The sequence below is a fragment of the Microtus pennsylvanicus genome, chromosome 20 (assembly GCF_037038515.1).
Source record: "Microtus pennsylvanicus isolate mMicPen1 chromosome 20, mMicPen1.hap1, whole genome shotgun sequence".
In the NCBI taxonomy this organism is placed as follows: Eukaryota; Metazoa; Chordata; class Mammalia; order Rodentia; family Cricetidae; genus Microtus; species Microtus pennsylvanicus.
This window is the reverse complement of record NC_134598.1, coordinates 19522214-19545584: the sequence shown is the minus strand read 5'-3', so window position 1 is coordinate 19545584 and position 23371 is coordinate 19522214. Positions and strand designations below refer to the sequence as shown.

At 43.9% G+C, this 23371-nt stretch overlaps 1 protein-coding gene and 1 pseudogene across 1 annotated transcript in view; one reads left to right on the top strand and one right to left on the bottom strand.

Moving 5' to 3' along the window:
• The window catches only part of Pawr (pro-apoptotic WT1 regulator), a 78788-nt gene extending 55810 nt beyond the window's left edge, over positions 1 to 22978 (top strand). The window contains exons 4-7 of the mRNA XM_075954417.1: positions 3174 to 3208; positions 18914 to 19061; positions 20162 to 20266; positions 21830 to 22978. Of these exons, the coding sequence (XP_075810532.1) occupies positions 3174 to 3208; positions 18914 to 19061; positions 20162 to 20266; positions 21830 to 21916 (375 nt within the window). The 3' untranslated portion in view covers positions 21917 to 22978. The remainder of the gene's footprint in view (positions 1 to 3173; positions 3209 to 18913; positions 19062 to 20161; positions 20267 to 21829) is intronic.
• Positions 10425 to 10881, bottom strand: LOC142838738 (NADH dehydrogenase [ubiquinone] iron-sulfur protein 5 pseudogene; annotated as a pseudogene).
• Positions 22979 to 23371: the final 393 nt, after the last annotated feature.

The following is a 23371-nucleotide window of genomic DNA, read 5'->3' as shown; positions in this document are numbered from 1 at the left end:
GTGGAAAGAACAGTTGAACTTGATTCTCATTTCGGAAGCTCCAGGGACCCTGTAATGAGATCCTGTGACAAACCCCAGGTCTGTCACACAACCGATTTCAAGTCTCCTTTTCCTGACATAATCTTCCTTGCAAGGGTGTCGTTTATCCTGCTAAAGGGCTGGGGAATACCGGTGCAGGGCTGCGAGAATGTTGGAAAAGCGCCAACTGTTTTGCCTAAGTTTGAATCAAACCCTGGCTTTCGCCGGAACATCGAGCGGTCAATAAGGGCACCTCAGGCACACGGTCCTCACAGGTGCCAAGGCGGTTGAGGGCCCGTGGTGTGGAAAACAGGTGGGAAGCGTACATGAAATGAGATCAGGAGAACGGAAGCCCCGGGAGATTAGTTCACACACAGAGTGGACTTGTCGAGTTTAGCAGTAATTACTATAGTTACTGACGAAGCGCCCTGGTAATTATAAAGTTAGTTAGCTCCTCCGCTCAGAAATTGCGTGTGGTCATGGGAATGAAATTTCCAACTACCAGGTCTAAGGTCCAGTTTATATTTGTGTAGAAGTCCATTCTTACGTGGAGGGACAGCGGACTGTCCCCCTTATAAAAGAAGCGTGGTGCGCTTGCACGGGGAGCTAGAGTTTATGTATCTGTTCTTTCTTGTTATTCTCTGGAGATACTAGCTTTTAGAAACAGAGAATCTGTTTTACTTAGTCACCACATTAAAGCAAAAGACGGTCCTTCCTCATTTTAGGGGATGCTGCTCTAATGACAGACGGGGAAGAAATGTCGCAAACATCTGGCCAAGGTTTTGTTGCTCTCTCTGCATTAAGGCCAGCTGATAGCCAGGCGGCTAGTGAAGATGGCTTCGCAGTGGACATCACAGGAGGCGTCCCCGGAAGTAGTCTGAGTTCTGTTCATGGGGATCAGTCCCACCCAGACACTCCAGGATCCTGTCGGTTAAATTTTTTGTACCCCTGGACTGATAAACTTCCCAGTGCTTGGGGTTTTGTTGGCTTTGTTATTTTTCTTTCCTGTGATATCAGACTGCCTAAACTGACTTCTAGATGTGGGGCAGGGACAAGCTTCCAGAAGCTCATAGTTTACTTAAGAAATAAGGAAGAGGGCTGGTGAGATGGCTCAGTGGTTAAGAGCATTGCCTGCTCTTCCAAAGGTACTGAGTTCAATTCCCAGCAACCACATGGTGGCTCACAACCATCTGTAATGAGGTCTGGTGCCCTCTTCTGGCCTTCACACATACATGCAGAAAGAATATTGTATACATAAAAATAAATAAATATTTAAAAAAAAAAAAGAAAGAAGGAAGAAAAAGGAAACATCGAACCATCACGATAAAGGGTATCTTTTAGTGGTTTACACTGTTTTAGTGAGAATTTATTGGGAGCAGTTAACATATATGGGGAAAGTTGATAAGGATTTTTATACCCCACCGAGCTTTCTGAATCTTTCCCAACTTGGCACTGCAACCCTGTTGTGCCAATTGTACCGCTCTCTTACACCGTGTGATCCCACAATACAATGGGCATTGCTGCTGCTTCCTCTTGGGGCACTGGGAGAAACCCGAGCCCATAGTCTCAGCTGCCTGCTGAGTGGTATGTCTGGTTGGAAGGTGGCTTAGCTCTTCCTCCTGACCGGTTAGCCGGGGACTGCGGCCAGGATCGCTATTACGCGTGGAGTTAATGGCAGTCAGTTAGGATTTCGCTGTGGAACTGGTCAGCTCATAAAGCGAGCTTATTCTTTCACTTTAACCAGACCAGAAATTATTTAATTATATAATCTCCCTTAGCCGTAACCCTATTGTCAGTTTGAAAAGGGGCTCACACTTAAATTTGACATGTTTTATTAAGAAGAAGCTGAAAAAGGATGAGAGGAGCCCAGACTTATCACCATTTCTGCCTACTGATTTGCACAGTAATGTCCCACCCAAGTTAATATTAACCTTCAGCAGTCTGTCTGTCTCCTCTTTTTTATTTTTGGAGCTTAGCATCATCGCAGTAATATGTACTTTTCTCAGTTTTTACTTTTAGCTATACTTTTAAAAAGTTAATCTCTCTCTCGTTTCTCTGTCTCTGTCTCTCTGGTGAGTTTTAAGTCCTTTTAAGTTTTATTATTTATTTATGTGTATGTGTATATCTGTGTAAGTACAGCTGCCAACAAAGGTCAGAAGAGGATGCCCAGGAGCTGGGATTACATAGGGCGTTCTGAACTGCGGCTGGGAGCTGGGATTTGGACTCTAGTCCTACAGGAGCAGGCAGTGCTCTGAGGACTGAGCCACCTCTCCTGCCCCATTTGCTTGTTTGGTTTTGTTGTTTGTTGTTGTTGTTGTTTGCTTGTTTTTTGAAACAGGGTCTTTCCATGTGGTTCTGGATGTCCTAGAACTCGATCTGTAGGCCTTGAACTCACAGAGATCCTCCTGACTCTGCCTTCTGAGTGCTGGGATTACAGGCATGCGTCACCAGACTGATTCCATTTTTGCTGTTGTTTTGTTTTTTAAAATGAGAGCATAATAAAAGACAGGGAAATGGTATTAAGACAATAACAATTGTCAGGTTGGAGAAGCACCTAAGGGTTAAGGTTAATCTTAGCATGCTTGAATCCCGGGGATTGATTTCCCCTGCCATAATCTGGGTATAATGGCGAACATTTATAATCCCAACACTCAGAGGTGGAGGCAGGGAGATGAGATGTTTAAGTCTATCCTCAGCCCTTAGTTAGTTCCAGGCCAGCCTTGTCTGTGTGAAACCCTTCAAAAGAAAGAAAGGAAGGAAGGAAGGAAGGAAGGAAGGAAGGAAGGAAAAAAAGGAAGGAAGGAAAAAAAGGAAGGAAGGAAAAAAAGGAAGGGGAGGGAGGGAGGAAGAGAAAAGTTTAACAATTTTTTTTGAATACTCATGCTATACCCCATATTTTTTTTAAAGGTATTTTGGGCTGGAGAGATGGCTTAGCCCTTAAAGGCTAGGCTCACACCCAAAATCTTTCCGTATTTAAAACATGGTTGTCTTGGGCTGAAAAGCTAGATTCAGGTTCTTTCTGTTTGATCAGCGGTGCGGCGCGTTCCTAAGCACAAGCTCGACACGGTTCTCCCGCAGCTGCTCTTCTGTTGTTCCGCGATCTGTCGTTGGGTCCTGACGCACACACAGCTGACTTCTCCTCTTTTCCTTTGCAGGACCCGTCAAGGACAGTTCCAGGCAGATATAAGAGGTGAGAGTCTTGACTTTGTATCTTACGGGCTTGAGGCTACTGCCTGTCTTGAGAACTGCTTTGAGTCGCTGTCTTCAAAAGCAAAAAACCAAAACCTGGATATTGTGTTTTTTAAAAAGAAATTCCCTTGTAGACAAAAGTCTAGCCTCGGTCAGCCCCGGCTTGTTTCTGACCCATCCCAGAGCCTTGGAAAGCCTGTGAATCTTCATGCGATTGACATAGAAACTTAGAATTGGTTTTCCTTCGTGCAGTTACACACTGACAATACAAAGAGACCACGTGCGGTGCCATAATGCCATAAACTCATTGGCTTAAACAAGAAAACCGGGGCGCAGCCTGCCCGGACAGTGGTGGTGGTGGCAGCGGTGACAATGGTATATGCTGGGGAATGGTTTGCTCTTGGTCTTCTTCCTGTGCTGGAGTCAAATTCTCTGTCCTTATATGGGCACTGACTACACTGTGAAGGTGTCCACCCCCATGACCCCGTGACCCTAATTATTCCCCAGAGGTGACCTCTCCAGAGCTGTCACATGGGCAGTCAGGGCTTCTGTGCCTGTTGGAGGCCCCATATCACGTCACCTTCTTCCCTGTGGGGACCACAAAGGCTGCAGAGTGTGCTCTAATTAGATAAGGGTTTTGGTGAGATATTAAGATTCTCGTGTGGCTCTCATAGTTGGCTTATGTGGTAGATACAATATCCGCTGGCATTTTATAGATAAAGGAAGGGGGGTCTATAAAGTAGAAGACGTTCCTCAGAATACAAGCCAAGCTGATAGCATATATCAGATTTGAGTTCAGGCGGTCTCCCTCCAGCTCATACACTTACTAAATACAAAAGATCATCTGTCGAGGCTTACACATGTAAAACCTTTGCTTTTGTGTAAGACATTTGCTAATAAGAACTCTCAGTTTTTATTACCAAGCAAGCAAAGTAAAATGTGATTGTGTTTTTACCTTTGGTGCGATCCGTGAGAAGGGGAGGGACGAGAGGCCCGGTATGGCAGGAGTTGAATTAGCCCGCCCCGACATCCGTGACCCACCGGAAGCTCTTGGTGTTTACTGTTGCTTTTATTTTCGTGTCTGCATGTGCCTATAATGAAACGTGCTTCTTAATATGGAGCTGAGTAGTTTTTTATTTACTGTGACTAGATTAATCCAAACAGAATAAATTTCCTTTTGCCAGAAACCATGGCCAAGTGGCTTTGACCTGAACCATTTACAGACATATTTTCAGAAAAAGAAAAATTACCATCATTGTTTTGTTTGTTTGGAAAACAAAGATAAAATGGGATAGCTTATCAACTGTGTTATAAATATGTAATTCTAATCAAAATTTAAATTATAAACGGCACTTTTATATTTGTGTTCTTGAATCAGATTCAGTGAGAGAGGGAATACTTAATCCCCCCACCCCCCGCCCCCGTATAAATTCTCTTCACGGGGCTGGAGAGATGGCCCACAGTTGAGAGTGAGGACTGCTTTTGCAAAGGATCAGAGTTCAGTTCCTAACACCACATCAGGGGGCTCACAACTGCTGGTAGCTCTAGCTCTGTCACCCTCTTGTGGCCTTTCAGGGTACTGCACTTATGCATGCACACACATACTAACAGACAGATACAGACACACACACAATACAGATGCACACACAGAGACACACAACATGGATACACAAACACAAACTCAACACAGAATGACACACAGAGACACATACAACACAGATGCACACAGATAAAGACAGACACACACACAGAGTAACAACAATAAACCATCTTCTTCAATGCTGTTATCAAATCATTGTGTTAAATTAGTAAGAAATCATTTCTCATGGTGTGTATTTTTAAGGTTTGAAACCATTATTTTCTGTGTGGCATGTTCATCTGCCTACATTATTATTTTTGTGACCTAAAGTATGTGATTTGTGACTTTTCAGCTTTCAAAGGTTTAGCCCTGTTTAGCATTACTAAGAATCCTTTTAAATAACCGAAGGACGGGAATGGCGAGTTTGAGGCCAGCCTGAGCTTTTTAGTGAGAACCTGCTTAAATGAGTCAATAATGAAATTTAAATTTGTAGTAATTTTTCATTGAGGTATAGTGACTACTTTAATAATGGTCTAAGAAGCGCAGTGTAGAGCTGAGAGTATATATCTGAAATTAACCATCCTTTAGCTCCCAGGACTCTCTGTCATCGTCTGTCAGCAGGTCATTACCTCACTAATCTGTCAGCAAGTTGTAGCGATCAGAGAACGGGAGTCTCCTAACGGGGGTGTCTCCTGACAAATGGGGATGACAGAAATGAGCAATGGCCTGAGAGATAAAACACTGCCATCACGTTAGACAGTCTTTTCTGTAAACCAAGTGACTTGTACGGACGCACAGTCGGCGCTGACGCGGGAAAGTCTCTAGGGGTTTCCAGTCTCCGGTCCCGCGTGCTCTTCTCTCTCACTGCTTGCACGCTCCTTGTCTCCTCCGAATGTTGAGAATGCAGGTTTTTAGCTCCATGAAGCTTCAGGCTGGCCATATGGCACCTAGACTCCGGTTTGTTCATCTAGAAAGTCCTGTATACGCCCGCTAGCTTTTCATTTTAATTTTCACGTGTGGAGAGGAAGACTGTGACATTTTTGATACTCAGTTTGGGGAAGATGGGACAACGGCTGGCGTCTGTGGGTTTTCGTTTTCCCGGTGTTCGATGCTGCCAGTAGAGTCTTTACTTGGTTAGGTTTCTAGTGCCTTGTTAAATTGGAGAAGAGAATGCAGGTCCTTAAGGCCTTGGCAAGGGGCTTTCTAGGTTGTATTGGGCTGCTTGCAGTTGAATGTGAAATGCAGTCAACAGGTAGTAAAGCTTTCTTCTTTCACGGTTGTAGCAACTCCCCGGATATTCAGAGCATGTTTGGTTCAGTATTAGCTGTTTACTAGTAAATAATTCTTTTAGGATGGCGGGGGGTGGGGAGGTTCGAGACAGGCTATCTCTGTATAGCGTGGCTATCCTGGAACTCCCTTTATGGACCAGGTTGGCCTCAAACTCACAGAGATTCCCCTGCTTTTTTGCCTCCCGCGGGCTGAGATTAAAGGGGCGTGTCACTACCACCCAGCTAATAAATAATTCTTAACACTCTTCCTATGCAAGTTACATAAGTAGGTGTACTGGTGTGTAAGGCCCCTGCATGACTGTTATCCAGTCGGCCTGGTAGCACCCAGGGGGCTTCTTACCTGTAGAGGAAAGGGTTTCAGTTCAGTCAGTGACCTTTCCTTAAGTCATTTTCTCTTTGACCAGAAATCGTGCTGTAAGAGAAAACCCGCAGGCCTCACCTACCACGTCTGTAGTTAACGTAACTTTTCTTCTCTTCCGGTTTTCTCCAGCTTCTGAGAATGTAGGTGCTGATCCTCACACGCGACTGTTTCAGACTTCAATTAATTAATGCGCTCTTGTTTGTGTGCATATGTGACAGGAGCGTGGCTGGGTGCATGTGCCAGCACGAGCCTAGGAAGGTCAGAAGGCATCTCTGTAGAGTTGCCTCTCCTTCCACCTCTCTGTGGGTTTCAGGGGTTAGAGCCAGGCGGCCAGGAGGCTGCAGCATCACAGTGGGAGCAACTTCCCGGAGTCCTCTTCCCACCCCTCTCTGGGATGCTGGGGTGGAACTTGGCTCCCAGGCGTGTACAGTGAGAGGCTTTTGCCCATGGAGACCTCTTTTCTGCCTTTTAAAAGCAGTGTGGACTTCTTAATGGGAACGTGACCAGTGCAGAAAATTTGCATTGATAAAACCTAATCCTGTCATCCGGTGTCCCCTCAGCCCTGCAGTGGGATGTGGGTGTCTACAACTTAGTTTCCAGTCATGTGAACTGTGGCTGCTCTCAGCTGCAGCCTCTCTGCCTGTGGTTTTTTTTTCGAGACAGGGTTTCTCTGTAGCTTTGGAGCCTGTCCTGGAACTCGCTCTGTAGACCAGGCTGGTCTTGAACTCACAGAGATCCGCCTGCCTCTGCCTCCCGAGCATTGGGATTGAAGGTGTGCGCCACCAACGCCTAGCCTTTTTTAACATACACTGCATAGGGATACCCAGAAAACCTACAGCTGTGGGAAGCCACTGTTGCCTTTTTTTTAAAAAAAAATATTTATTTATTTATTATGCACACACTATTCTGTTTGCATATATGTCTGTAGGCCAGAAGAGGACACCAGCCCTCATTACAGATGGTTGTGAGCCACCATGTGGTGGCTGGGAATTGAACTCGGGTCCTTTGGAAGAGCACCCAATGCTCTTAACCACTGAGCCATCTCTCCAGCCCCTACTGTTGCCTTTTTTGTTAAGCAAAGCATTCTCTTCAGAGTCAGTTCCTTTGTAATGCCTGCTTTGGGAAGGCAGTTTGTCCTGGCTGATGCATCAGGGGACAGACTTTACCCTTTCTCAGATTTCACGTGTTAATGCGTGTAGTTTTAATGGGAACGAGTGTGAGGTGGGCACAAAAAGTGACTCCCACCTTCAGCTCCGTAGGGACGTTCAAAACACAGCCGGGTGTGTACTGCCCACATCTGTCAGCCAGCCCAGTGTGAACGGCAGCCCCGCTTTTCCTGTGGCTGGTGTAACTTCCAGCCTGGCTTCAGCCCCTCCTTCCCCTCCTTCCCTACCCTCCTCTTCCTCACAACTAAACAAGAAATCACGAGCCACGTGGAAGTCTTGTGACGCCAGCCATAAGTGTATTTCACCTCTTTGTCATAAAATACCACCTTTATTTGACATATTTAGGACTGTGGTAACATTTCTTTCCCCTCTCTCACCCCATTTACTACGTCAGTGAAAGTAGTTTTTTTGAGACTATGTGCTTAGCTTCATTTTCTCATGCGGCTTGTGTTGATTTTTTTTTTTTTTTTTTTTTTTTTTTTTTTTTACCGTGCACCGGATTTCACTAGCACACGTTGCAGTCCGGGAGGTTTACCTCTGGGCAGATAGCTTAATAAACTTAAATCTTTGCCTTTGTTTATGTGGAAAGACTTCTATAACGTAAGTGTATTTGATTTGAGATACTCTGAAGAAACACTGAAAGATGTAAAGCTTTTGTTTTGTGTCTGCCCTGGTACCAGCAAAGGTCAGGATGGGGCATGAGACCCACAGAACTGGTACTTAAATGACTGTGAGTACCATGTGGGTGCTGGGAAGCAGCCCCTGAACAAATATTCTTAAATTTATACATGTCGAGTACAGGAAAGATGTAGGCATCAGGTGACATTAGTGGCATCCTTAGTTGGCAATGTACAGGTGGCCTCCTGCTTCTAAGCCCGTGAGCCGCATGAGCGTGGGATTAAGTGAAACTGGACAGAGACAAACCAGAAAAAAACCTTTGAATTAAAAAAAGAAAAAAAGGTCTGGAAAGTCAATCAGGAATTTGAGATAGGTCTGTGGCCCTTTAGTGGACAGCGATTCCTTTTTAAACTCTTTCCTGTTTCTTACAGTGAGTATGTGTCGCAGTTTTAATGGAGTCTGGGTGTTGGCTTTGCGTTTTAGTTGGATGTGCTTGCACTTAAAGGAAGGGGAGGATGACAAGCAGGTTGTGGGGTTCAGCAGGGTGGTGAGAGTCTGGGTGAGCACAGCCCAGCTGTGTGCGGTGTGCTCAGTGGGGGACTTAGAAGGTCGTGATCCGCCTAGCACTTCTGAATGTTCGATACCCATTGTTTAATAAGGTTTTACCCATGAGTCTTGTATTTCATCCCATTGCTGGGCTTTCAAATGGCTGTATTAGTGGAAAATTCCTCGGACTGTAATCTCTTAATGCTACCAATGTCGTTCTCAGGATGGCTTCAGAATAACAGTGTTATTTTTCCTGAACACAGCAGCGCCCTCTCATCTTCCCACAGATGTGAAAATTCCCAGAAGGGGCAAAACTTCCAGTAAAGGGGGGTTGCTTATCTCCATTGATCCTGCTTTCCTTTCCCTTTACTGAACATCCTAGTCAATATCTCTGTAGCCAAGAGTAGACAGTTCTCGTTGGATCGTCGGTTTGTATTAACATTCCTAACTAGAACATCACAAACCTTTCGGGGTTCATAAAGCAGATTGTTTTTTTAAAATTCTGAATATTTTCCATTGTGCATATCCGGCCCATAAAATAGGTTGAAAACATTTCTGTTTTAGGATAAGCAGCTAAATTTGGCAACATAATCAAGTAACACTATCAGTCATGATTATCACCGCATTTCTTTCGAATCTAGTATGTGTGGAGGGCTGAAGAGCTGATTTAAATTTTTTGCAATTCTTCTTTGCTTTTACACACACATAGGGTTTCATTTATGCATCGACATGCCTAACATTCAGGGGTCTTATAGCTAATAAGTGAAATTCTAACACTTGGTTTTGTTGGTTTTTTTTTTTAATTGATTATTTGTTCATGATTACAGAGTACAGTAATAATTTACTGAATGGTGGTGTAATGATCAAATTCAGGCAATTAGGATATCCATACCTTATGTTTATCATCTGCCTGTTTTTAGGAATTTCTGTAGTCCCATTTATTCTAAAGTATATCATAAACTGCTGTGGACTAAATTCCCCTACTGTGATCTAGAACGCCAGAGCAAATCCCTCCTATGTAGCTGTGTGTCTGCATACATCACATAACCTCCATTTCCCCCCTCTCCCTCCTGGTCTCTAGTGGCCACTGCCTTCCTGTCTGTCTCAGAGATCAACCTTTGTGCCTGGCCTCCTGTGCCTCTCACCGCTGTGGCTTTCATTTCTCCACGAGTGATGCCAGTCTGCTCCCTTTATTGTGCTGACACAGGGACACTCTCAGGTCCCTCTGCTGCATGTTCTTTTTTGTATTGGTCGAAGTTCTTCGACAGCTTCATGCACATACGGAGAGCATTTTGCTTACATCCTCCCTCGCCCTCCTCTATCTCTTCCACCCTTTTTTATCCTATCCCCATCTTTTTTTTCCCCACGTACCTGTCTTCCTTTGGTCTTCTAATCCTTTCATTGATTGAGTGATTCAGCGTCTCAGTTGCTGCTGGTTTCTTTTTTTTTTTTTTTTTTTTTTTTTGGTTTTTCGAGACAGGGTTTCTCTGTGGCTTTGGAGCCTGTCCTGGAACTAGCTCTGTAGACCAGGCTGGTCTCGAACTCACAGAGATCCGCCTGCCTCTGCCTCCCGAGTGCTGGGATTAAAGGCATGCGCCACCATCGCCCGGCCCTGCTGGTTTCTTTTTTATATGATTCTTTATTTTTATGTACTCAATGAAGCAGTTTTCATTAGACTTTCTCCCAGCGGAAAACAGCATGAAAAAGCAGCGTCCACCTGCTCTGCTCAGGGCCTGGGTTCCTCCGGTTCATGTGGTGAGGCGGAGGAGTGTATTTCCCCTCTTTAACTAGCTTAGCCCACTGTCGTTTGATTTCACCCAGGCGCTTCATCGTTTTATTCCGAAGATAACATTCCTCGAAATCTTCAAATTCTATCTTGCACTCACTTTTAGCCCGGGTAGCACCAATGCCATGTACACACTCTATCCACTCTTTTTCGAAAGCATGACATCGGGAGGGAATCTTGAAGGGCTGCTCGACACTTTGGAATACAAAGTGGCGATCGAGGCTAATGCCCAGCTTTTTCTGCACATCAAAGAAAGGCATGGCGCACCACAGAAGTGCCCTTGTAGGCTCCCTGGGCGCAGATCACGACAGCCGGTTTCGGGGAGACACAGACGCCTGCCGTCTTTTATATGATTCTTATCTCTGTTAAACTTCTCATTGATAGCACGGCCGTGGCCTTCACCTGTTGAATTATTTACTTATATTCTCTTGTATCTCATTTGGTTTCCTTGGGACCATTATTTTGAATTTCTTTCCAAGAACTTCATAGATTTCTTTCATGTGCAGTGGGTCTCAACCTTCCTAGAGCTGGGTTAATGTAGTTCCTTGTGTTGGGGTAACCCCCAGACATAAAATTATTTTTGTGGCTACTTCATAACTCTAATTTGCTACTCTTACGAATCATAATGCAAATATCTGATATGCAGGATATCTAATATACAACCCCTTGAAAGGATTGTTTGACCCAAAGGGATTGCCACTACTGATTTAGAACCACTGTTCTAGAGTTATTTTGTCCTATCGCACGTATGCTTCCTTGTGTTTTCATGTGTCTTGGGCTCTTACGTTATCTCTATAGCTACTGCGCTGCACTGTGCTGTCTTCTTTCAATTTTATGTAGTAGTTTTTAAAAAATATTTATGTATTTATTATGTATACAATATTCTGTCTGTGTGTATGCCTGCAGGCCAGAAGAGGGCACCAGACCTCATTACAGATGGTTGTGAGCCACCATGTGGTTGCTGGGAATTGAAGTCAGGACCTTTGGAAGAGCAGGCAGTGCTCTTAACCTCTGAACCATCTCTCCAGCTCCTATGTAGTAGTTTTCTAGGGGAAATCTTTTCCCTTTACATGAATTGAAGTGGTCGTTTAGATAGATGCTATGGTGTTGTTATCAGTATAGAAGCGTGGCCTCCACATGATATTTTTTTTTCCAGTTATGTTCATCATTGCCTGGCCCAGCTAAACTGCAGGTGTTTGTGGAAGCAGTTAGTTATTCAGCTTTGTAGTGGACATGGGCACCGGGAGTGTGGGACCACGGGTCCCGCTGAAAGACAAGTCCGGGTGGCAGCGGTCCAGGTGCGAGGCTGGGGTGCCATTTGCAAAAGGGAAAACGTGCAAAGGTGAGCGTTGGTAGTTGGGAGGTGACTGAGTGCAGACGGGTCCGTCTAGGACCTGGCAGAAGTAAGTGCTGATGGCACCAAGCCCTCTACCAGTGTAACCTGCAGTGCCCCATGTTTTCGGGCCCCACGATAGGATCGGCAGTAACGCCGAGACGTCTGACGTCGGCCACTAGCACTGGCTCACAGGCTGATGAGAGACGTATTAGGCGTCTCAGAAGAGTGCTGACTGCCGCAGCCGCAGTTGAAGCACCAAGTAGGAGGAATTTGAAGGAGATAGAGCTTTAGGTGTGAGCCTGCCGGAGCTGCGCTATCTAATCTTGAGGCATAGGGTGTGGCATAGACTTGTGTTGTAGGTTCACAGCTCTGCAGCTGATCTAGCCAGGTTCCTGAGTTTGCAGCTTTCACTGCAAGTGTGTTCAAACATTTGCAAGCGTGCAGGTTGGACGAGATGCAGTGGCTTCTGTCCCTAGAGCAGTGGCTCTGTTCTTCAGGCAGCGGCTACCTGATCTATGGGGATTTGGACTCTAAGCGGTTGGAGAGAGGTCCCAAGTGTGTTCGTTCTGTGAATTAAAGCCTAGACATGAGGCAGTTCTTCAGAACAGATTCAGAGCCAGGGAGGGCTGGGAAACTCTTCTGTTTCAGAACTGGAGTGCATGGTGATAGTCCTTGTTAGGGTTTAAGTGAAATGCTGCAGGTCAAGTGGCAGCAGTGGGCAGTGGGCCACGAGACCACACCGCAGGTCTCCAAAGGCCACTGGGCCTGGGCAGGCAGCCATACAGCCAGTGAGAGACGGAGACGTGGATAGGCACGCCATACAGAGTGAAGTTGTATATTTATTTAGTGGGTTATGAAGGGAAAGGGAGAGGGGGAAAAGGAGAGAGAGAAACAGAAGGGGGAAGGGGAGAAGTGGGGAGAAAGGAAAGGCAGAAGCTGCCTCTTAGAGAGAGGGAGACAGACAGACAGAAAAGAAGAGACTCAGGCTGCAAGCAGGAAAGAAGATCTACCTGCCTCAGTGGATGAGGGAGAGAGTGGGCGGGGCTTGTCTCTTAAAGGGACAGGACAAACCACAGCTGAACAAGAGAAACCCTGTCTAAAAAAACACAAAAACAAAAAAGTGTATGAGGGGGCTGGAGAGATGGCTCAGTGGTTGAGAGCATTGCCTGCTCTTCCAAAGGTTCTGAGTTCAATTCCCAGCAACCACATGGTGGCTCACAACCATCCGTAATGAGGTCTGGCGTCCTCTTCTGGCCTGCAGACATACACATAGACAGAATATTGTATACATAATAAATAATAAACAAGTAAAATGTTTAAAAACAAAGTGTATGAACCATCGCCTAGGACGTGTCAGTGTTTTTCTGTATTGCGGCAGGACTCCATTATACATCCTACCATGGCTTTCTTCCTGTCTCAGCCTTCTTTGTCCTTTCTTCTTTGTATTTATTGCGTTGAGTCGCCATCAACTCTCTTAGAATTGGGTTTCTTTCTGTTTTGTCTTATGTGCTACAAAAAGGAATCTGCCATTGTTAGATACCTGGAAAGCAGGCTAAGCTCAGTGTATTCAACAGTAGAATACTAGCCGGGCGGTGGTGGCGCACGCCTTTAATCTCAGCACTGGGGAGGCAGAGGCAGATGGATCTCTGTGAGTTCGAGACCAGCCTGGTCTACAAGAGCTAGTTCCAGGACAGGCTCCAAAACCACAGAGAAACCCTGTCTCGAAAAAACAAAACAAAACTAAATAAATAAATAAATAAATAAAAAACAAACAGTAGAATACTAAGGCTGGAGGCTCAGACACTGTGTGAACCCAGGGCTTCAGGCCTGCAAGAACTACTTTGTTATTTTTTTTTATTATTATTATTATTTCATTATCTCGTCTTTACCTGGTAATGCAGCCCTTATTAAGATTACTTGTGGGCTGTTCGTTGCTCTACCACCATAGCCTACGTGAATTATCGTACCTGACCTAACTGCTGTGGTGTCCCTGCTGATTCGCAGTGTGTTTTGTCAAAGCGGTTCTATTCCAGTTCCTGCTTTAATGGCTTCCCATTGCCCTTATTTGTTTCGGCGCTGGACATTGAATTTAGGCCCTCATACACGTGAGGCCAGGGCCCTGCTGCTGTGCTGTATTCCCAGCTGCTGTTAGCTTTAGATAAGTGAGTGGCTTTCCCAAGGGGGTGTGTGTACAAGAGGACCTGTGCAGGTGTTCATTACTACAATCTCCGTGTACTATCAATAAATTGATTGATTGATTGCTTTTTGCTTTGAGTTGGTGTTTCATTGTGTAGGGTGTTCTTTAACTTCAGGGCCCGAGTAGCTCCTCCTCCCTCAGCCTCCTCAAGGAACTTGCGTTACAGGTGTTCACCCCTCTCTTGGTTTTATTTACCTTTTTCTCTAGAGGGGAAAAAAAATGCAGCCATTGGGATTTGACCACCAGTCCTGTTCATGGCTATATAGGCCTGTTGTCTTTTTTTTTTAAATATTTATTTATTATGTATACAGTATACAATATTCTGTCTGTGTGTATGTCTGCAGACCTCATTACAGATGGTTGTGAGCCACCATGTGGCTGCCGGGAATTGAACTCATGACCTTTGGAAGAGCAGGCAATGCTCTTAACCACTGAGCCATCTCTCCAGCCCCAGGCCTGTTGTCTTGAACCCCTTGCCCAACGGTCGACCCTGAAGGTGTTCAGAAAGCGAGTTTCTTTGTCCATGTTGTCCCCGTTGCACAATATTGAAGTTAGACTGTTTGTTTAATGGGTTTATAAATTATCTAGTTTAGCTAATGATCCAGGCTTAGGAACTTTACGAGAAGCATGACCAAATGCATAAGCGCATGCGTGACACATGGCTGTTCATCTGGTAAGACGCACAAGGTCATGCCTGTGCTCAGGAACTAAAAAGGATTTGGAGGTTTTAAGGAAATTTCTTAGACACTTTCCAGATTCTGCATCTCTGTGGTAGCCTTTAAAGGCAAATAGGCAGATGGATCATGCTTTGAATTTCTGTATCATGGGTTATTAAATCCTTATCAAACTAGATCCTCAGGAAGAAGAAAGCATATGCAGTAGTTTCTTGAGGTTTAAATAGGCATTTCCTGTAAGAATGAATATTTGTAGCATAAATAAATAAAACAAATTTTAGTTTTTTTCAATCTGTGCCTAGGGTACACTGTTCAGATCTGGGCCTAGGAAACACTGTTTAGATCTGTGCCTAGGGTACACTGTTCAGATCTGGGCCTAGGGTACACTGTTTAGATCTGGACCTAGGGTACACTGTTCAGATCTGGGCCTAGGGTATACTGTTCAGATCTGGGCCTAGGGTACACTGTTCAGATCTGGGCCTAGGGTACACTGTTTAGATGTGGGCCTAGGGTACACTGTTTAGATCTGGGCCTAGGGTACACTGTTTAGATCTGGGCTTATGGTACACTGTTTAGATCTGGGCCTAGGGTACACTGTTCAGATCTGGGCCTAGGGTACACTGTTTAGATCTGGGCCTAGGGTACACTGTTCAGATCTGGGCCTAGGGTACACTGTTCAGATCTGGGCCTAGGGTACACTGTTCAGATCTGGGCTTAGGGTACACTGTTTAGATCTGGGCTTAGGGTACACTGTTCAGATCTGGGCCTAGGGTACACTGTTCAGATCTGGGCCTAGGGTTTAGAGTGGTCGTATTTGCATAGGGCATAGATTGGTACAAGGAAGTTGCCTGTTAGTCTGGAGGCTGTCGAAGCATCTGGCATTTTGTATCAGTCATTTGTGACTAAAAATCCCTGTAAGAATTGAGGAAGGTACGAGCATTTGTCGTGCTTAGAAACTGTGTTAGTGTTAGTCAGATTTGAGTTCCAGAAATGAAACAATTTGAATGTAGAATTGACTGCTAAAAATAAATAAAAATATATTTTCATTATTTTAAGTTTCTCCTTTTAAAATGGTTTCCTAAATCTTAAGAAATTTGTATTTATCTGGGATTCTAATTTACTAACATCAAAGCAAGCTTTGCTGGACTTTTTTTTGATGAGAACAGACACACCTTTTCTGATTGTGACAGTAAGGGAAGATTGAATAGTGATCCTGGAAGTCATTCCAGAGAGGTACAGGATGCGTCTTCACGGGTTTGGTTGGGAAGTGTCATTTCTCAGTAAAGCTGAGTTCAGACTTCAGCTGTGACGATCGAGAAATGCTAAGTCTATAGCGCATTGCTCACGAAGACGTATTGGCCAATGAAACAGTGCAAGCCTTAAATTTATGCGGTATTTGAATGCATGACGTAAATAGGCTCGAAATAAATTAATAGGATACATTAGGCTTCATCATAAACACATGTTCAGGGTTATCATTACCATTAGTTTGTACTTCGTGAGATTTTTACCAAGTCTTTCTTCAGGTCGCCAGTGTTAAAACATGACAGGGCTGGAGGAATGGTTCTGCCCGGAAGTTCAAGGACCTGAATTTGATTCCCAGAGCCTACATTAAAAAATTCAGCCATGGCAGCCTGAGCATGGCTTTATAATCCCTGCACTGTGGAAACAGAGGCACGTAGGTCCCGAAGATTGCTAAACCTATTTAGTGAGCTCTGAGCAAACGAAGAGATTCTATCTCAATTTAAAAAAAAAAAAAGTAAGTAAATAAATGTGACCATGCTTGAGGAATGACACTCCATCCTGTCCTCTGACCTCTATATGCGTACGTTCATCGCCTACGCCGATATGTGAGTAGGGTATAGACTAGTCAGGTAAGCGTAGTGCATAGGGTATAGACTAGTCAGGTCTGCAAAGTGCGTAGGTTGCTAAGGGAACCATGAGAAGTTGCATGTTATTAGGATCAAGACAGTTTGAGACCGTCCGCTCTCAAGACAGCTTCCATAGGCGATGGGCACGTTGATTATTGGCACAAGTTATTTTTCAGCCTCATTGCTGATGGGCACAACTCGCGTAAAATACATGAATTTTAAAAGGGGGCTACGCGTAGTTTGCAGTTTTGCTTTGCTTTTGTAATCCCCCACTGTGATCATGACAAAGTGGCCACACCCAGAAGTCGCCCAGAAGGCGCGTGCGTGCTTGCGTGCGTGCGTGAGAACGTAAGCGGTACCTTCCCCTTTGAGAAAGCCTTGCTGTGTGAGCCGAACTCCGCCGACCGAATTTGTGGTAGTCCACTTAAAGGCACTGGGGAATTACCAATAATGTTTTCAGTCTGAGACTCCTGAAAACTGTTAGCTCGGGGTTGATCTTATCATCCAAGCTAATCGACTCTTGTATGCTAAGTGGTTATACATTGGCTTTCAAAGGGAAAATTTCAGTCCGGAGTATTTGAACTTCAGGATGAACTTTGGCTGTTTTTGCAAGATAAGAACGCAGTTTGGCCGCCAGCTTTATAAATACGCGCCGGAGACTTACTTGGCTCCCAGCACAACCCCACTCCCCACTTCTCTCTTTTTTAATTATCTTAACCTTTTGTGCGAGGAAGGAATGTCAGATGTTTGTCAGTGGCAGATAAGATCAAAGAAAGAAAAGGTAGAAATTATAGGGCAAAGCTTCCCATAGCTTGCCTTCGCGGGCTTCCAAGTTCGCATAATTGACAAAGGCAGCAGTTGCCGTGGCATTGCGTGAAAATTACTGTCAGATCCCCTAAGATCGGATAGGTCGAAAAGATCTCTGATGGCAAGTATTTCAAGTGGCTACTCTGGAAGATTGGAAACAAAAATTTTAAAAAGCATAAGCCTGTAGATTTTCAATCAATGTTTTTGGGTTTTTTTGTTTTTGTTTTTCCAATAAAGTTTTTCTGTGTATCCCTGACGTCCTGGAACTCATTTTGGGAGTAATTTTTATGTAGTAGGAGACAATAGAGCAAAGGAAAGCTTGTTACATGGAATTCTTTAAATAGTGACAATGCATAAATCAGCTATAAGCATTTAATTTAAGTGAGTGTTGGCTAAGTTTGTAGTATGAATAGTAAGTTACCAGCGTATATATAAGAAGTTGCCTGTGTACAAACTTTCAGCTGGAAATACGCAACTTTAGGCAGTTCTTTATTATTGTTCCAATTATATTTCGATTTTAAGTTTTGGAATTTAACCAGACATTGAACTTTGGAAAATAAAAAGCCTTTTTAAAGAAAATGTAAGCCAGGCATTATTGGTGATGTACACCTTTATGTTGGGACCATTTAGAGTCCTGGTCTCCAGCTACTCTTCCCTGCTAGAGATCTTTCCTTTCCTTCTGATTTGAGTTACTGAAAGCTGTGTCAAAGTTGTTTACCAGCTCTGCTTCACGAGCACGTGTTGCCTTGGCCTTGAGGATCAGAGGATACGGTTTTCACCTGTTGGCCCACCTGACTGTGTTGGGTATATAAGCCTCTGTGGTGCTATTGAATAAAGGGCTTATTACCAGTGACTAGAGGTCTGTGTCTCTGTCTCTGTGTGAGCCTTTGTGTGTTTCAACCTCCGGCCCCTTGCCTGAAGCTCGCAAACTGTATGGTAGTAGGCATTGTGTGCTGCACCTTTAATCTCAGCACTAAGGAGATGAAGTAGATGGATCTCTGTAAGTTCGAGGACAGCCAGGGCTACACAGAGCCCTGTCTCCAAAAACAAAACAAACAAACAAAAGATAAGGAGAAGTGAATTTTCACTGTAGGTGGTCTAAGAGACCCGTTCCATTCAGGTCCCTGCTGTGTTTAGCCTTGGCTAGAGTGGTGGGTGGTCATTACCATACTGTACCTGGTACAATATTCCCATATTCCCTCTTGAAAGGACAGCTCGTGTTTGTGGTTGCTATAGACATCTTCAGCACCTGGAACAGTCCCTGACACTAACAGCCACTTGGTTATTGGCCCGAAGAATTCATGTGCTGTTATACATTTACCCCCGTTGTGTTAGGATGAGGATTAGAATCTACAGCTGTAGATACATCGTGTCCTCAGGGAGTGCTAATTGTTCAGACTAAAGAGAAAACCGCCTTGCTCTTTTTCGTCTAGAGTGCTAGGGATGTATATAAAACACCCACTCTTATTTCCACAGCACAAGCACTGCTCCAGAAGATGACGCCTCCAGCCGATATCCCCGAACAGACAGAGGTGGCTTCAACAGACACAGCAGAGATGCCAATATGGCGGGCAGCTTCGCCTCCAGTACCACATTGGAAAAGAGAATTGAAGATCTCGAAAAGGTATATATAAAATTATTATAAATTATTCGAAATAAAATGAACACGTCTTAGCATTCTTCTCTCCGTTTCACGGCATTGTGCCCCAAAACGGGAGGGGGGGCACTAGCAAGGGGTGAGATACTCGGTTCTAATCATTTTCACGTAGGAATAAGATAAACCTGCTTACAGATGTTTCGACAGCAAGTCAAATGCCGCCATGAAGGTTAGGAACTGCAGAATCTCGGCTGTGTCCCGCGGACATTGATCTAAAAATCGATAATGGTGCTGAAATAATCGGTTGAAATATGTTTTGTTTTCATGCACGGAGGTCACTTTCTGCGATACAAAGATTATCTTGAGAGTTACATAATTGACTACTGGCCCAGTGGTTACTTGTAGGTTACATTGAAGCTTGCACCCGTTTCTAATTGGAATCATTATTTAAATTTAAAGGTTTAGAGACCACACGTGATTGCTTTTTAATAAGTTCCTCTGAGAAGACTCCAGGAGGTTCAAGAAGAGCTGGGCTTAGTTCCTGGCATCTGGCAGCCTTGAGTAGCTGTAAACAGAGCCCCTGCACATTGGTTTCCCAGCCTCACAGACCCGAATAATCACACAGAAACTATGTTAACTGCAACACTACTTGGCCTACAGCTAAGGCGTATTCCTGCCTAGCTCTTATATCTTAAATTAACCCATTTCTGTTCATGTATGTATCACCAGAAGGCTGTGACCTACTGGTAAGGTTCTACAGCTGTCTCTTTTGGCATCTTCATGACTCCGCCTACTCTCTTTATCCCCTCCAGCCTGGCTGTATTCTGCCCTGACATAGGCCAAAGCAGCTTTATTCATTAACCAATAAAAGCAACACATATATGGAAGGACATCCCACATCAACAAATGTTTTCAATATTGTTCTTTTAAGAAGTATACAGATACCCTTTCCTTGACAAAGGGGTGAGGTGGCATTGTCGTCACAGGCCTGTCTTCTGTGACTGATGTGGCTGAAAGGGGGTTGGCCAATGTCTACAGTCCTGGGCTGTGATTGATGGGTGTTGGTCATTTTAAAATACTATGAGCAACCTGCTCCCAGTTAATGCTTTGTGATCTGTGTTCACCAGGAAATAGCCAGAGAAAGGCAAGAAAACCTCAGGCTTGTGAGACTGATGCAAGACAAAGAGGAAATGATCGGAAAACTCAAGGAAGAGATCGATTTGTTAAACAGAGTAAGTCTTTTTGCGTTTCGATGCCAGGGTTGATTTTGTTTTCTGTGTGTGTTTCTGTTTGTTTCGCTTTGTGTTTTGAGTAGCTGGATGAAAGCACGGGAGGGTGGAGAACCTGTTCATTGCCTTGGTTAATAAAGCAGCCATTAATGGTGAGACTTCTAGTTTCATCCTATAAGCCGAGTTTCTCACCACATCTTCAAACAATACAAAGAATTTTGCCAGCCCTGAGTTGAGGTCCCAAGCCCTGCAGTGTTGGGTTTGGAGCCCTTCCTTTTAGTGTTCAGCCCTAGACTTCCCTCCTGCTCAAAGTCGGAAGCATCTACTCAGGGGGCTGTGATGAGAAGAGATGCCATTGGTCTGCTTTTTTAGAGGATTTTAAGGGATGGAAGAAAGAAAGGTTCACTTCAGGGAGACAAGGCTTGGTCCCCTAATCCATTCCTAACCACAAAATAATTATTGGTAAAGTGCTTGCCTAGGTTGGGCAATGCCGTGGGTTTGAGCCCATATGCCACTCCAAAGGAGGGGGCTTCGGAGCCAGCATCTTCTAACGCAGCTCGGAGATGTCTGCAAGCTGTGGGTAAGGACAGAGGCACCCCAGTTAGCTTGCTAGAGGTTGCGTGTCGCTGTTGGCTGGGCCAGTATTTGACTTGGGTCTTATGTAGTCTTTCATCTTGATCCACTATAAGCATGCCTTTATTTGTGCTGGAATTCAGTTTAAGAGGCTCGGCAAATATTTGTGATGCCCGTGATGTGTTTGTGCTGTCTCAGACACCAAGAGCATTAAAAATAAGCAGAAAGCCGCTTCCCTACTAAGTTTGTCATTTAGTCATGACTCATGAATGTGTGTTAACAGTTTTAATTTTAGGAGCCCTTTTCAAGTGTATTGCTTAATGATGCACGAATGTATTTTATCATTTCACTTAAATTTAGGCAGATCTCAGTTGCAGTAATTTTAGAAGCCTCATTTTTATAATAATTTGAACAGACTTGTTTCTTAGCGTTTGTTCAGTCTGTGAATAGGTGCAAATTCTGACTTTGCTAACACTTTAATCATCTGCCTGATAGTCCAACGACAAAATGTACGCTCACGACAGTGCTGTATGGCTCTTGTGATACAGGTGAACTCTGTCAAGTTTTAATATTCTAAACTGCAAAGATAAGTCGTTACATGCCTACTCTTCCTTCAACTGATATTTCTCATAGCTAAAACTTACTATGGTTTTAGTACGGGCCATATGGCTATCTATGTATTTGTGGCTAGAATTCTAGCACAGGGAACACGTGTGTGTGTGTGTGTGTGTGTGTGTGTGTGTGTGTGTGTGTGTGTGTGTGTGTGTCTGGTGTCACAATTTTAAAACCTTGACTTCTGGCTGGTTTTGAAAAACTGAGTGTTCCAGGAGAATTGGCCTAGTCAAGTAACGTTAGAGCATAGTCCGTGTAATTTTTAGAGCTTATTACTTTAAAATTAATTGGTAAACGAGTTATCTTTGTGTTTTATTTTTATTTCAAGTCTCCTTTAGAATGTTTTTCAGTATTTTTTAAAGTGTTTTCTCTCTTCCCCAGGACCTTGATGACATAGAAGATGAAAATGAACAGCTCAAGCAGGAGAATAAAACTCTTTTGAAAGTTGTCGGGCAGCTGACAAGGTAGAAGACTCACGGCTCGGTGTGGAGAATCTGTTTTTAAACTACTGATTGAATGTCATGGCTAAGGCAGAGAAGATGCGCTCCCGTGAAGCAATACATTGAGATAACTGTATTTATTTCTGACAAACAGATGGATACCGGTTTGCAAAATTACTCCTTTTCATTATTAGCCTTAAAAAGTATCAACCCTGTATTTCACAAATTCGTTAACATTTTTAGTTATTAAAAAGGATAAGGTAATGTCTCTTGGTTTTGTGTGATATCCCAGTAATATATGGTTCAAAAGTAGCAGCCATTTGCATATATTTTAATCTAGGTTAGTACATATTCTCCCTACAGGAATATGCCTAGTCTTTGTTTACATGAATTCAAGTACTTGGGGAGTTGCCTACAAATGCTTTATTACTAATGTGTGCAGTCTTCTGTGTGTTAATACTTGCTCATAAAGACCTCTCTGAGGTCATCTTTCTTTCCATGTGCTCGAATGATTCTGAGTAGTGATGGACACACTATTTTGTATAGCGGTAATCTTGAAAGGAACGCGATTTTATAGAGTTACTTAATGTGTTCTAGCTGGCTAAATGTAAACTTAAGAGAATACTTGAACTGTGTTATAGTAAGTGAAAATTTACTATTTTGTGTTTTGAGTTTTGAAAAATTTCAATTACTTCTGAAAAAAAAAACCAGTTAATGTATAGTTTCTTATGTAGGTACTATCGTATCATTTTTTTATGGCTCTAGGTTTTCTCAGTAAATATGGGATATTTAAAAAGTGGCTTGTCCTCCAGGCCTCGAGTTGTGGACAGTTTCAGTGTTGAAGAAACTCGATGCCTTGAATAGCATGTGCTTCAAAATCAGAACCGAAATATTTTTCCACACTTGAAAATATTTATACATTTGATAAGCAGAATAGCTCAGCTGATTCCTGACTTGGAGAAACACAGGGATGCGATTTTCCTCATGAGAGAACAGTCCTATGTCCCGAGGGCTCCTGCTTCCTAATACTGAAAATCCTAAAGAGACCATATTTGAAGATTTATAAAATAAAGATGGCTCCTGTTCAATATCCTTGTATCTAGGGTTGTTTTGTGTTGTGTTTTTGTATTGAGATACCTCCCCCTCCCTCAACACCTGGATACCTGCAGTTGACTCTCTTTCCTTTTTCTTCCCTCTTTGTAAGGGTTCTGGGGGCTGAACCCGGCAGGCACTCTGCCACTAAGTGGCTGGCTGGGTGATTTTCAGGCAGACAGCCTGCTCAGCAGAGTTCAGTTCAGAACCTGAACATGGTAAAGCCCCACTGGGTGCCCTGCAGGCTCCTTTTGCTCCACTTACCAAATCCATTCATTTATCCGCTGCTGGAAAAAAAACAAGGAAGATAAGACAATGGGGGGAAGGAGGAGGAGCAATCCATATAGATGCGGTCTTCTACAAGTCTCTCTATTCGCCACAAGGGTCTCCC